Raw genomic sequence first — 14,781 nt, forward strand, 5'->3', positions numbered from 1 at the left:
TATTGCAGCCAAAATATGCGATTTACGTTGTTGTTTTTTACCGTGATCAGGGAACACAAATGAACACTTTTATAAGACGATTTTTTTTTTTTTTTTTTTTTTTGTGACTGTCAGTGTTGAAGGCCAAATAGCCCAGAGCAGCTTAGGGGTTAACTGTTTAGAAATCAATGACTTTACTCAAATTTGACTGATTGTGAACCTAAATATAATTTAGTCACTTATTGCACCCTGCATCTATTGTCAATCCATTACACAGACAAATGTTGTCTAATATGATGATATAATAACTGTAATAATGATCACTTACTTTTCTGCTGCAATCCTGACAACCGCTTCCAAACTCCACGTGACTCGTCAAAGTGGAAAAGAGGACTCAACATCATCAATCTCTTCAGCATAGCTTTAGTAACTGTTTTCTTCATGCTACTTGGTAAATTCTGATGTAAATAGCTTGTTGTAGATTGGTGATTAAGATTCTTTTTTAAAAACATAATAGCATTAACTGAGATCTCAGCTTGTACTACATTTCCATACACAAAGTATGATGTAAGTTTGAACTTGCTATCACCAGAACCACAATAATTGAGTGTTTTCAATGCCATGTTTAACCATTGAATATGATCATTTACAAATGTGTGTGATGATGAATCTGAGAAATCATTTAGCTCCCACCTTTGTAAATTTTCTTTTTCGGAAAGTTCATATGTAGTATTTAACATGCATAACCTTTTGGTTTGCTTTCTCAACATGCATGAATATTGTTTCACCTTCCACTGAATTTGTTTTTTCTCTTCTGAAGAGAGGACAGTAGAAGTAAGCTTTTCCTTGAGATATTGCAATGTAAGGGTTTGATATGCACTGATCTGTTTATGTGCTGCTTCTTGTTCACCAACACTTTGTTCAAACCCTTCAAAATCAGTAGGTTGAACATTATTTTGATCTGACTGAATACTTACTGCACAGTCAGTATCCCGAGGGCGAGTCATGTCTGCTTATAAATTACCGTACTCCAAATCTAAAACTTGGCTGATGCCTTTAATACTCTTGTGTCTTATATTTGTCCTTGTTAGGACAAAATAACCTGTTTTAAATTGCTTAGTTTGAAATGCAGTACAATTTTTTTAGTAGCACATCATAATTCATGAGTTTGTCTATTCATAGTTAGACATGTTGAATGAAATATACAACATTATTTGCAAGTTTTATTATTTTGCATTCTTGCAAAAAGTCTATTTTATTCATTATACTATATCAGGAAATGTTAAAATTTTCCAGTGGAATGGTGTATAGCAAGACATTTAAATACCAGTTTTCTTGCTGAAATGTCTGATAGGTTAAGATTTAACTTGAATTAATGCTTTATCTACACTATTATATTTTTGGGCCACTTAATCAGACGACTATTTCAGCTATTCATCACCTGAAAGAAAATGAGAAAAGAATTACAAACAAAAATAACTACTATATTTGAGAGATGAATTGCAAAATAAAACCATAAAGACAGGAAAAGGTAATGATTTCACCCTCTCAGCACCATAAATGTATAAAACTTACTTTTTTTATATATAATACAAATTTAACCACTGCACTGTTCTGCATTAAAATATGACAACCCTGTGGTGTGGCAAAAATAAATTCATTCCAAAAAATTATTTTCCTCTTCTTATATTGTTAACCCTTAAACTGCGCATGGCGTATATATACGCCCTGAGTAATATGTCCCACAGTGCGCATTGCGTATATATATGCCATAGGGTGCCAGACCCAATTCAAATGGCCCGCGGCTACACGGGGTTCACAGTAGCTTCCTCAGGGCTCTTGTAAACAGATGCCATTTTAAAAAAAAATCGTGGGCAATATTCTCAGGTGTGAGAGGCACAGTACTGTTGGAGCAACCAAGGCCGGCGCACGCAGCATAAGCGAACAGCATTGCTGTTCAGCTTGTGACCACAGCATCGCCGAAAAATATCAAAATAAATATATAATTGTTATTATTTAGCGATGACAATATTACAGATGACCCATGACTGTGATATAAATAACCAGGGTTGTGATAATAGCAGGAGTGTTGTAATAATCAGCGCTGTGGGAGGAGTGATGCTGAGAGATGGAGGGAGACAGCATCGTTTACTGTGTGGCTAGCTGTTATTGTTTGCATTCACCATACCAGGTCAGTGGTTCTCTATGGTGAACACAAATGTAGATACTTATATATAATGTGTGAATTAGTGTAATAACAGCAAAAGGATTATGCTGGGAGGAGCCATATGGGTGACGGAGGTGACGTCGTCTGCATGATTTGTCTAGCTGTTTAGAGGGTGGCCACTATGCTCTTTGGGCACACTACAAGCTTAGGTGTACAGTTACGGTGCATAAAACATGTAGATACTTATATATAATATTTGTATATAGGGTAATAACACTGCAAACAGTATTGTTGGGGGAGAAAGTTTAGTGCGTGTGACCTTGAATGAGTGAGGGAGCCGCCAGCCGCCATCTGTGTATAGCGATGACTCTTAGTGCCTGAACTAACTATATCAGCTTAGCTGTACAGTTGTGGTGAACAAAATATATACATACTTATATATAACGTCTGTATATAGTGTAATAACACCACAAATGGTATTGTTGGGGAAGAAAGTTTAGTGCGTGTGTTGAGGGAGTGGCAGCGAGTGGCTGGCTGGTGTGTGGCGGTAACTCTTCGTTGCTTTTTGACTCTCAATACCAACTTAGTGATTCGTTATGGTGACCAAAACATGCAGATACTTATATATAACCAGTGTATAGAGTGTAATAGCAGCAAAACTATTTGTTTATTGTTTTATAAACATAATAATTGAATCACTAATATGCACATCATTCTTTTGAGTATAGTGATTATTCACCACTTTTATTATATAAATATATTACAATACACACTATTGAATAATATTACTGCAAAAAAACTAAGAAAAAATCAATCAAAGACATTGAAACAATTAGGTAATAATATCTTTGTGGCAACTCCCATCTGTCAGCGCGGGTGACGCTGACCGGGTCTGACGACCGCTCTGTCAACGCCCACTTTTTGCCAGACTTCCTCGGTCAATTGCGCCCAAACAACCTGTTCTCGCAAATTCGTAAAGTCAATATTGACTTATTAACTACGTGCATAGGTGATATACTAAACATAAAAGATACCCTTAAAAAGATTCATAGAAAACACCGACCTTACCTAACCTTGTTAGTATCTTAAGATAAGCATCTTATTGCTTCGTAATTACAATTATTACTTAACCTATACCTGCTATAGGTTAGGTAATAATTGTAATTACGAAGCAATAAGATGCTTATCTTAACATACTAAGTAGGTTAGGTAAGGTCGGTGTTTTCTATGAATCTTTTTAAGGGTATCTATTATGTTAAGTATGTCACCTATGCACATATTTAATAAGTCAATATTGACTTATTAAATTTGTGAGAACGGGTTGGCCCAAAATATGTCACCTACGATTTTTTTTTTTTCCCCGTGCTCAGGGGACACAAATTAACATGTTTAGAAGACGACAAAAAATTTATTTTTTTTTTCTTGCGCACAGGGGTGTAAATGTCCCCAGGACCCCTGAGCAGTGTAAGGGTTAAAATGCAGTCTCTGATCACAGGAAACTAAAAAAAAAATATTGTATGTGACATACTTTAGCCGTGATGGAGCTGGGAAATTGAACAAATTATGGGTGCTGAGCGATGGAGTGCTTGGGGTCACTCAGCCCTGCTTTGCCATGAATATAATGTTTCACAATTATTTTGATGTTTCTCATTAGTTTCTTCTGTTTTTTTTCTGCAATATTATTTCAAAGTGTGTAATTTATGGAATTTATATAGTTCAATGTGTGGAACAGTGCTATGCTCAAAATTATGGGGCTCATATATGTGACATATATTTTATATTCTACAATCAAACAGTTTTTGCTGTTATTACACTATATACACATATTTTATATACCTATCTACATATGTGTTCACCATAACGAACCACTAAGTTGGCATGGTGAGCCCACAAAATAAGATTGGGCTGCGACACCCAGCCAGCCCTCCCTCCCTCCCTCACTCCTTCAACACCTAACTTAACAATATTCCTACTCCCATAATGCTATTTGTGGTTTTATTACACTATACACACATGTTATATAATAAGTATCTACATGTTTTATTCACCATAACTATACAACTAAGCTGGTACAGTGTCCAAACAGAATAGTAATTACCTAAGTGTAGTCACAGAATGAGAGCTATGCTCGTGGTGTCTCATCTCCCCAGCACTTTTTGTCATATAACGCTTTGAAATTACTGACGGTTTTAGCCTCTGCCACCCCTCTCACCTAACTTGTTCCAACTGTCTACCACTCAATTTACAAAAGTGAATTTTCTTATATTTCTTCGGCAGTTTTGTTTTGTTAGTTTAACCCCTTAACTGCGCGGCCTCCAAATATGACACCCCCCCCCCCAAGTGTGCAGGAAATAAAATCTCTGGAAAAAAAAAATCTTTTCTGTTTTTAAAGTGTTAAAAAACCCTTCCCTGAGTAAGGGTATAGTAACAGGTTGAAATTGTAAGTACTTTAGCTGCTATGTGGTCCGTAAGTTCGTGCGTGACATCATCATTCCCAGGTCGCCCGCGGCATATGCCCCCGGGGCCAGTAGGGCGCTCGGGGCAGGATGCGTGACTTGCTGCGAATATATTTTTGTTCATTTTCTGCGCACAGTTCCAAATACATTTTATATGCTTTTACATGCCAATAGAATGTATAATGAACACGTACACTATATTATGGCAGTAGAACATCTGTATTGTCCGAAGACACTGTGTTGCATGCATGACACATGTGTACACATATCCGGCACATATTTCCATTGTATTATGCTAATTTATGTATATATACAGTCTATTTATACACTATCACACACTATATACATTCACCATCAACACACTCAGAACTCCATGAGTGTCAGCTGCCACACCTTCACTCCTCCAACATCCATTCTCTCCCTCACTCCACCAACATCTTACTCGCCAACATTGCTCCTCCCACCATACTGTTATTGTTTGTATTACACTATTTACACAAGTTATGTATACCTATCTACATGTTTTATTCACCAGAACTATGCAAGTAAGCCGGTATTGTGTCCAAACTTTACAGTGGCCACCATACACTGCATGAAAAATCACACAGCAGCCAGCAGACGACGCTACGATTACGTCACCTCCCTCACCAAAATAGCTCCTCCCAACACAATCCTGTTGCTGTTACTATACTATATACACACATTGTATATACCCATGTACAAATGTGTTCACCATAGGGAACCACTAAGCTAGTATGATGAGCAAAACAAGATTGGCTGCCACACAGTGAGGCTACCTCGATTCTCTCCCTCGCTCCCACACCACAATTACTCCTCCCACAATAATACGCACAGTGCTTATTATCACCACAATCCTGCTGTTATCACAATACTGGTCACTAAATCCTGTAAATACATAATTGACCACAAGTTTATTTTGTAAAGGAACCTAAGAAGTCGTTTGAAGATTCCAAGATGGACGAAATAATGCTGTGGCTAGCACTGTGAACATCGTGAACAGCATTGAATCACTAATATTTGAACATTGTACAAAGTTATTATCACACTCAGGCTCTTATGTAATACTATCATGGCTAAATAATACAAGTTATATATATATTTTGACATTATTAGGCAATGCTGTGGTCCCAAGCTGAACAGCAGTGCTGTGAGCTCATGCTGCATGTGCCGGCCTTGGTTGCTCACTCACTACTGAAGCTCTCACACCTGGGAATGTGGACCATGATCTTTTTTAAAGATGGCGTCTGTTTACAAGAGCCCTGAGGAAGCTGATGTGAACCCCATGTAGCCGTGGGAGTTTTGAATGGAACGTGAAAAATACAAATACTGTACCCAGGGCACATAGTGCACCCAAGACGTGGGCCTGCAGGCACGTTGCGCAGTTAAAGGGTTAAACATATGACCTCTTGTTCTTGAAGTTCCAGGTCTCAGGCATTCTTCTTTATCCATTTTATCGATTCCTGTTACTATTTTGTACGTAGTGTTCATATCGCCTCTTTTTCTTCTATCTTCTAATTTTTGCACATTTAATGCCTCTAACCTCTCCGCATAGCTCTTTTCCTTCAGTTATGGGAGTGACTTAGTGGCATGTCTTTGCACCTTTTCCAGTTTGTTGATGTGCTTCTTAAGATATGGGGCACTATACAACTGCTGCATATTCTAGCTTTGGTCTAACAAAAGGTGTGAACAATTTCTTTAGTAATTCTCCATCCATGTATTTAAAAACAATTCTGAAGTTATAAAGTGTAGCATAGGCTCCTCATACAATATTCTTAACACTATCACGATCCCAGCAGAAGGCTCTTTAACTTTTCCATTGTGGGATGAGCATTTCGGGCGACCACGCAAAAACATTGAAATGTTTATACTCTTTTTCGGTCTGCTGACCTTAATTTTCCATGTATGTATTTAATTTTTGTATCAATTTGTTTGCACGTTAATGCTCTAGAGGAATATATATATATAAAATTTTGCCAAACTGACGTGGGACCCGCACCAAATAAAAAACTGGGGATCGTTAGCCGTGAGCGCCAAACAGCGAAGAAATGTTTATGCTCTTTTCAGGTTTGTCAACCCCCAAAATTGTTCTATGTCGTTAATTTTGGTATTACTGTGATCACAATAAAATTCCGTACACAGACATATGAGTATAGAGTACAAAACATGGGTGTGCTCCACCCACAAGACCCTGGGAAGTTGCCCAAGTGTTACCCGCTACCGAACGCCCAACTGCACATCGGCTACACCCCTACTAAAATACTCTATTCATGTTTTTGACCGTAATTTTCGATGTACGCATTTCATTTTGGTATCAATGTGTTCTCAATGAAATGTCCTACAGGAACATATATATAATATGTCATCAAAGTTAACATGATGCCGGCACCAAATAAAAAACTAAATCGTTTGTTAGCCGTGCACGCCAAACAGTGTGAACATGTTACTACTCTTTTCAGGTTTATTAAGTTCAAACTTGTTCGACATCGTTCTTTTTTGTATCACTGTGATCGCAATAAAATTTCCTACACAGACATATGCATATAAATTAGACAACATGGGGGTGCATAACCCGCAACGACCCCTAAAGTTGCCAAAACCTTACCGGCTAGAGCACACTCATTTCCACACCTGCTACACCCAATACACCAGACAAACACATACAGTTTGCTAACAGAAGTTTTTGTGCAACATTGTTCATTGTGGTATCAATTTATTCACAATAAAATGCTCTAAATATAAAGACAAATATAAGCAATAACAACTGCAATATATATAAGCAATACCAATAACAAAGTATGAAGACTAAAGTTGGCATAGCTACCTGTGAGCCCGCAAAATCAGTAAAATGTATATACTCGTTTCAGTTTTCTCACCTTATTTCTCGTGCTACATTGTTCGTTTTGGTATCATTGAGTTCGCAATAGAATTCCCTATAGGGGTATATCCATATAAGGTCTAAGAGCCTGGAGTGACTCCCCACAGCAAAGCCCAAAGTCATACAAGTTACCCATAAACGAGCACCAATTGGCACACCTGCAGACTAATGTATATACTCGTTCAGTTTGATAACATAAATTTTCGAGCTACGTCCTTCATTTTGGTATCAAATTGTTCTCAATAAAAAGGTGCGTGTTTTAAAACTAGTCCCATAATAATAGAATTTTTAACAAATATTTTAACTTTTGGACACTTTTTGATGCTCATCACCACAAAATTATTCATATCTTTCCAGTGTTCTGACATCAATTTTCATGTTACGTCTTTCATTCTGGTATCAAATTGAACGCAATCTAAAGGCACTTATTTTGAAACCACTCCTAGATTGGCTTGCCTGTGATGCCTCACTTGTTGAAGGCGCTTGGCTTGCCTGTGACACCTCACTTGTTGAAGGTGCTTGGCTTGCCTGTGACGCCTCACTTGTTCAAGGTGCTTGGCTTGCCTGTGACGCCTCACTTGTTCAAGGTGCTTGGCTTGATTTTCTTACCATATAAGAATCAAGTTTAGCTTGCCTTCTGTATTAATTGGCCTGTTGCATGATCAGCTCCTAGGTTCATCTCAGGCTTCCCTTCACTTGAAGTCGACCGGCCATTTTCACAAAGTTGTATAACACGAAACTTGTCTTTAATTGTTAGGACAACCTTCTTCCTCTTAACACCTCCAGAACGATTGATGCTGCTACCAGACATAGTCTTGGCCAAAAATGTTCAAAATTACTATGAAAATATAAAAGTTATTTAAAAAAATATTTCACTAATGGCGCAGCACTGTGGTATAACACGAGGGGCGAGAGAACATGGGTTGACCAGGATTGGACATGTCCACTTGGGGCAGCTATAACACGGTACATAAGCCGCCAGGAGGAAACACTCACAATATTTTTTAAGGAAACTTCAGCTTGTGCAAATTGTTTTTAGGAAACTTATATATTTGTTATTACATAATTACTAGCATTTCTTTTTTTTTTTCTATGATGAATTGTTCTAAATTTAATGGTAATTCCTGTACTGTTGTGTATAGGCCCCTCCACATCCCCCCAGGAGGTCCCACCCAACGCTCCCCTCTCTCCCGACACCACCCACCCACCCCACCCCCTCCTCAACCATGCGCCTTGAGCCACAGCCAGACGGGATTAATACTGTACGGCCCGCCCCATGGCTTTAATATCCGGACAATTCAATGATTATCTGGCTGACTGTCCGAACAGTGTAACATCAGCAGCAAGTTAACCGGCTCCGATTTTTTATCCGGCTAAACCAGCTTTTATCCGGCTCCCATAGCCATTTTGGCCAGATATTGAGATAACTTTATCCGGTCACGATTTTGGCCGTATAAAGGCATTTTCTGGATGTTCAAATCCCGGATAATCGAGTGTCTACATATAATATATATATATATATATATATATGTCGTACCTAGTAGCCAGAACGCACTTCTCAGCCTACTATGCAAGGAACGATTTGCCTAATAAGCCAAGTTTTCCTGAAATAATATATTTTCTCTAATTTTTTTCTTATGACATTATAAAGCTACCCATTTCATTATGTATGAGGTCAATTTTTTTTATTGGAGTTAAAATTAACGTAGATATATGACCGAACCTAACCAACCCTACCTAACCTAACCCAACCTATCTTTATAGGTTAGGTTAGGTTAGGTAGCCGAAAACGTTAGGTTAGGTTAGGTAGGTTAGGTAGACGAAAAACCATTAATTCACGAAAACTTGGCTTATTAGGCAAATTGGGCCTTGCATAGTAGGCTGAGAAGTGCGTTCTGGCTACTAGGTACGACATATATATATATATATATATATTATATATATATATATATATATATATATATATATATATATATATATATATATATATATATATATACAGTATATATATATATATATATATATATATATATATATATATATATATATATATATATATATATGTAAAGGTCACCCTCGCCAGTTTTCGCCACCCTTTTCCAGTTTGTTGATGTGCTTCTTATGATATGGGCACCACACAACAGCTGCATATTCTAGCTTTGGTCTAACAAAAGTCATGAACAATTTCTTTAGTATTTCGCCATCCATGTATTTAAAAGCAATTCTTAAGTTAGAAAGCGTAGCATAGGCTCCTTGCACAATAATCTTTATGTGGTCCTCAGGGGATAGTTTTCTATCTAGAACCACCCCTAGAACTCTTTCTTTATCAGAATTCTTTAAAGATTTCTCACATAATATATAGGTTGAGTGTGGTCTATGTTCTCTTATTCCACATTCCATAACATGGCGTTTATTAACATTAAATTCCATTTGCCAAGTGGTGCTCCATATACTTATTTTGTCCAGGGCTTCTTGAAGGGCATGACAATCATCTAAATTTCTTATCCTTCTTATTATCTTAGCATCGTCAGCAAACATGTTCATATAATTCTGTATACCAACTGGTAGATCATTTATGTAGATAATAAACATCACTGGTGCAAGAACTGAACCCTGTGGTACTCCACTTGTGACATTTCTCCAGTCCGATACATTGCCTCTGATTACTGCCCTCATTTTTCTATCAGTCAGAAAATTTTTCATCCATGTTAAAAGCTTACCTGTCACCCCTCCAATATTTTCCAGTTTCCAGAACAACCTCTTATGTGGAACTCTGTCAAAAGCCTTTTTTAGGTCCAGATAGATGCAGTCAACCCAACCATCTCTTTCCTGTAATATCTCTGTGGCTCGATCATAAAAACTGAGTAAATTTGATACACAGGATCTTCCAGATCGAAAACCATACTGTCTGTCTGATATTATATCATTTCTCTCCAGGTGTTCTACCCATTTAGTTTTGATTAGTTTTTCCAATACTTTCACTATTACACTTGTCAATGATACAGGTCTATAATTGAGGGGGGTCTTCCCTGCTGCCACTTTTGTAGATTGGAACTATGTTAGCCTGTTTCCACACGTCTGCTACGATTCCTGTACACAGGGATACCTGAAAGATCAGGTGAAGTGGAATGCTGAGCTCAGATGCACATTCTCTCAGAACCCATGGTGAAACTCTATCTGGGCCAGCTGCTTTGTTCTTACTGAGCTCCTTTAGCATATTTTCCACTTCATCTCTAGACACCTCTATCCGCTCTATGTTGTTCTCTGGAATTCTTATTGTGTCTGGTTCTCTGAAGATTTCATTTTGTACAAACACACTTTGAAACTTTTCATTTAATGTTTCACACATTTCCTTTTCATTTTCCATGAATCCGTTTCCCATTTTCAACCTCTGGATATTATCCTTTACCTGCAATTTGTTGTTTATGAATTTGTAGAATAGGCCTGGTTCTGTTTTACATTTAACCGCTATCCCTTTTTCAAAATTTCTTTCTGCCTCTCTCCTTACTGCCGTATAGTTGTTTCTCGCATCTTTGTATCGCTGGTATGTTTGGGGGTTTGGCCTCTTCCTATACTGAATCCACTTTTGTGTCTTTTGGTCTCTGGCCCTCTCACAATTTCTGTTGAACCAATCCTGTTTCCTAGGTCTGCATGTCTGTTTTAATATGAATGTTTGTGTGCCTTCCTCGTATATTTGTTAAAATTTGGCATACATTTCATTTACTTCCCTGCCTAGCAACAAGTCTGTCCAATTACACTCATTAAAAAAAATTCGAAGTTCCCCATAGTGACCTATCCTTAAATCGAGTTTATCAACTGTTTCAATGTTCCCATTTTCTTCTAGATGATATCTTAAAGCATAATCAATGTCTAACAGGACGTGATCACTCTTTTCCCAAGGGAGGAAGGTACTGGATGTCAAATATCTCTTCTTGTTTCCTGGTGAGTACTAGATCCAGTACTGATGGTACATCTTTTTCCCTCAAGAATGAGGTTCACAAATCTACATGTCCAAAAGTCCTCCGTTCTTGCTTCATAGGCCTCCCAGTCTATTCCTTTAAAGTTGAAGTCCCCCAGTATCAACAGTCATGATTTATCTTTATCTGCTTGTACAATAATATCTCTCATGACCATTATGAGACCCTCTCGTTTGTCATCCAGTTCTTCCTTTGTCCATGTGTTGCTTGCTGGTGGGCTGTAGGCATTTAACATTATCAGCCTATCATCCTGATTCCAGATCTGCAATGCCATTATGTCAATATCTCGAGGGTTTTCAAATATTAACTCTTTTTACCTTCAGGTGTTTTTTCACCAGTACAACCACTCCTCCTCCCTTCCTAGTTTTCCTGTCAAGTCTCCAAACTGAATAGCCTCTTGGGAATACGACTTCATTTATTATATTTCCTTCAAGTTTCGTCTCTGATAATGAGACAATATCTGGGACCCTAAGCTGGATTATATCTTGCAACTCCAAAGTTTTTGATCTCACTCCATCTATATTGGTATATACAATTTTCAGGAACATGTTCCCTTTTCCTTTGCTCTTTACTCCCCCTTCCACTACTGATCTTGTTGCTTTGTTTTTATGTACCATTTCACAAGCTTTCCAGTCCCTGTCACTTTGTAGAAAAAAGAATTTCTGTCTTCTTCATTTCTATCCCCATTTAGACGTTTTGCCTCAATTAGGTTCATTTTCAGTTTCTCTCTGTCTTCCTTGGAGAGGTCTCATCTTTTGACCAAAGTTTGCCAACCTCATCACTCTGCAATTTCCAGGCATTTCTAAGCACTTCCATCATGTTTTTCACTCCATTAAATGTCACCCTTAAAGGGCAGTTCTTGACTTTCTCATATTTTCCTATTCTTCTAAAATCACTGACATTTTCCTTTGAGCCTTCTCCTAAACCTACTATTTTCTGTATGATTTTCATCTCTTCTGCTGCTCGGTCCACCCTAGATGAAATTTCCTTCTCTAAACATCCAAAAATTATTATGGACTTAGTTCTATCTGCAGTGTTTTGTACTAGTTTACTGTTGGAAACCAGTTCTTTCTTAACTGCTTGCCTAATTTCTGCTTCTTGTTGGTCATTTCTGGTTTTGACTTCCGAACACACTTCTTTGATAGTCTCTTTCTCTTTTACAACTTGAGCATATGTCGCTTTTATTTTGTCTTTATACTTTTCTAGTTCTTTATTCACCTCCTCTATGTGAGCTGTCAGTGAAGTTTCCAGTTGGAGATCCTTGCCTAACTCTATATTAGCTCTCAGGCTCCCGTGGAGTTGTACACCATATGGGTCTATTTTCTTGTTTATTTCTTCAAAGTCACCACACTTCACTTTCCACACCTCATTTTCTTTCACTAGTTCCTTGATTTGCTCTTCCTGATTTGTTACTTTGTCCGTTAATGCAGTAATAATCTTACCTTGCTGAAGAATACTCCCTTTCAGAGTGCAAAGCTCACTCCTAAGAGCTCCATTATCCTCTTCCAATTTAAGCACTTTTTCTTCATATTTCTTTTGCATATCCTCAATTATCTCTAACCTGCCAAGAACACCTCCTTTCCTTATATCTTGTGAGAATCCTTTGAAACAATCATCTGTTAGTGTGTTTACATTCCCAGTGGTGTTGGTGGCGGCCATCTTTGTTTTTGTACTAGAACCAAAACAAACTTTTTCACTCAGCTATTTTCACTCACTTTTACTTGTTTATTGTATTTTATTTGCTTTTACACTTCCCTGAACCTTTATGTAACCTGGGACACCACTGTAGCCCTCAACCTGTTCCCAACACTTAGGTAATTCGATATTTCCAGGAGCTTGCTGCAGTGTGACTCCTGCCTCCTCCAGCTCACGTGTATAAAATAAATTCCAAGTGTAAACTAGCTACTCAACTAGTTGTATTCTCCTAAATGTGCTCCCTGGGTCGAGAATAGGCTCAAAGCCCCTGTGTTTTCACTCTCACAATCTCAGAGGAGACCCTCTTACAGGCATGAGCTTAAGTTAGCAGTCTCCGTGGTGTAGTGGTAAGACACTCGCCTGGCGTTCCGCGAGCGCTATGTCATGGGTTCGTATCCTGGCCGGGGAGGATTTACTGGGCGCAATTCCTTAACTGTAGCCTCTGTTTAACGCAACAGTAAAATGTGTACTTGGATGAAAAAACGATTCTTCGCGGCGGTGATCGTATTACAGGGACCATAGGATTAAGGACTTGCCCGAAACGCTACGCGTACTAGTGGCTGTACAAGAATGTAACAACTCTTGTATATATCTCAAAAAAAAAAAAAAAAAGTGTGTTGAGGTTCAGGTCTCTAGGCAGTGTGGTCAGTTCAGTACATTGCTTACAACTTGTTTGCAACTTGGGTAATGTATCAGCATACACTGTGAAGAGGGTGTGTATAAGAGGAGATGACCTCTTAGATCTTGCAGCTGGACATCTGCCTACAGCAGCCTGGGCCTGGGGCGCGTGCGGGCTGTATGTGGGCAAGGGTGGCACTCAGAGCTACAACTGGATATGCTCACTGTATCGTCCTCATAGGTGCTGTATAACTTCCATCCAACCTTAGTGTTAGGTCCTTATTGGGCTAGCTTCACCAATATCATGACCCTGAATTTCACCGACAGCGCACGATCTTTCAACACTGCGTCGGACAGGTTTTTGGGAGCCAGAGGTGCGTGCACCACTCATGGTTACTTACTCAGTACTAACCCAGCCAGCAGCCCTAGGGCATTCTGGGAATTTTTTCAACAATGGCTGCTTCTCACTGGAGGTCCTAAAAGTCCATTTCGTACACAACCTACCGCACAATTTTGAATGGGTACAGAAAAATAAAAAAAAAGTTTTCTCAGTTGGCACAGTTTCCCACCAACCGAGTTTTCTCGATTGGCACAGTCCAGTGGTTATACTGCATATATATATATATATATATATATATATATATATATATATATATATATATATATATATATATATATATATATATATATATATATATATACTGTGACGGGAAAGTGTAGGAGAGTTGATGTTCGGCAGTCCTCCAATGGCTGGTGTCAATGCCTAGTCACACTTACAAAAATAAGATAGACTACTTGGATGTTTATCTGTGGTAAAGTAAGGGAAGACACGTAAAACACATAGTATGAACAATGAAACTTTAATATAGAAAACAAATTAAAAACAAAGACAATCCCTTGGCTATGTACAGTGCAAACAAAGTCAAAAACATATAACATAAATGAAGAATAGGGATGACGTTACTCTACAATAATATAAAGAAAAAGTGAAAA

At 38.1% G+C, this 14,781-nt stretch overlaps 1 protein-coding gene across 1 annotated transcript in view; it reads right to left on the bottom strand.

The window, feature by feature from the left end:
* LOC123767374 (streptococcal hemagglutinin) overlaps positions 1-14,781 on the bottom strand; it is a 137,079-nt gene that overhangs the window by 94,266 nt on the left and 28,032 nt on the right. Inside the window, exon 2 of the mRNA XM_045757032.2 lies at positions 308-1,420. Coding sequence (XP_045612988.2) covers positions 308-986 — 679 coding nt within the window. The 5' untranslated portion in view covers positions 987-1,420. The remainder of the gene's footprint in view (positions 1-307; positions 1,421-14,781) is intronic.

This window comes from Procambarus clarkii, chromosome 74 (assembly GCF_040958095.1).
Source record: "Procambarus clarkii isolate CNS0578487 chromosome 74, FALCON_Pclarkii_2.0, whole genome shotgun sequence".
NCBI classification, from domain to species: Eukaryota; Metazoa; Arthropoda; class Malacostraca; order Decapoda; family Cambaridae; genus Procambarus; species Procambarus clarkii.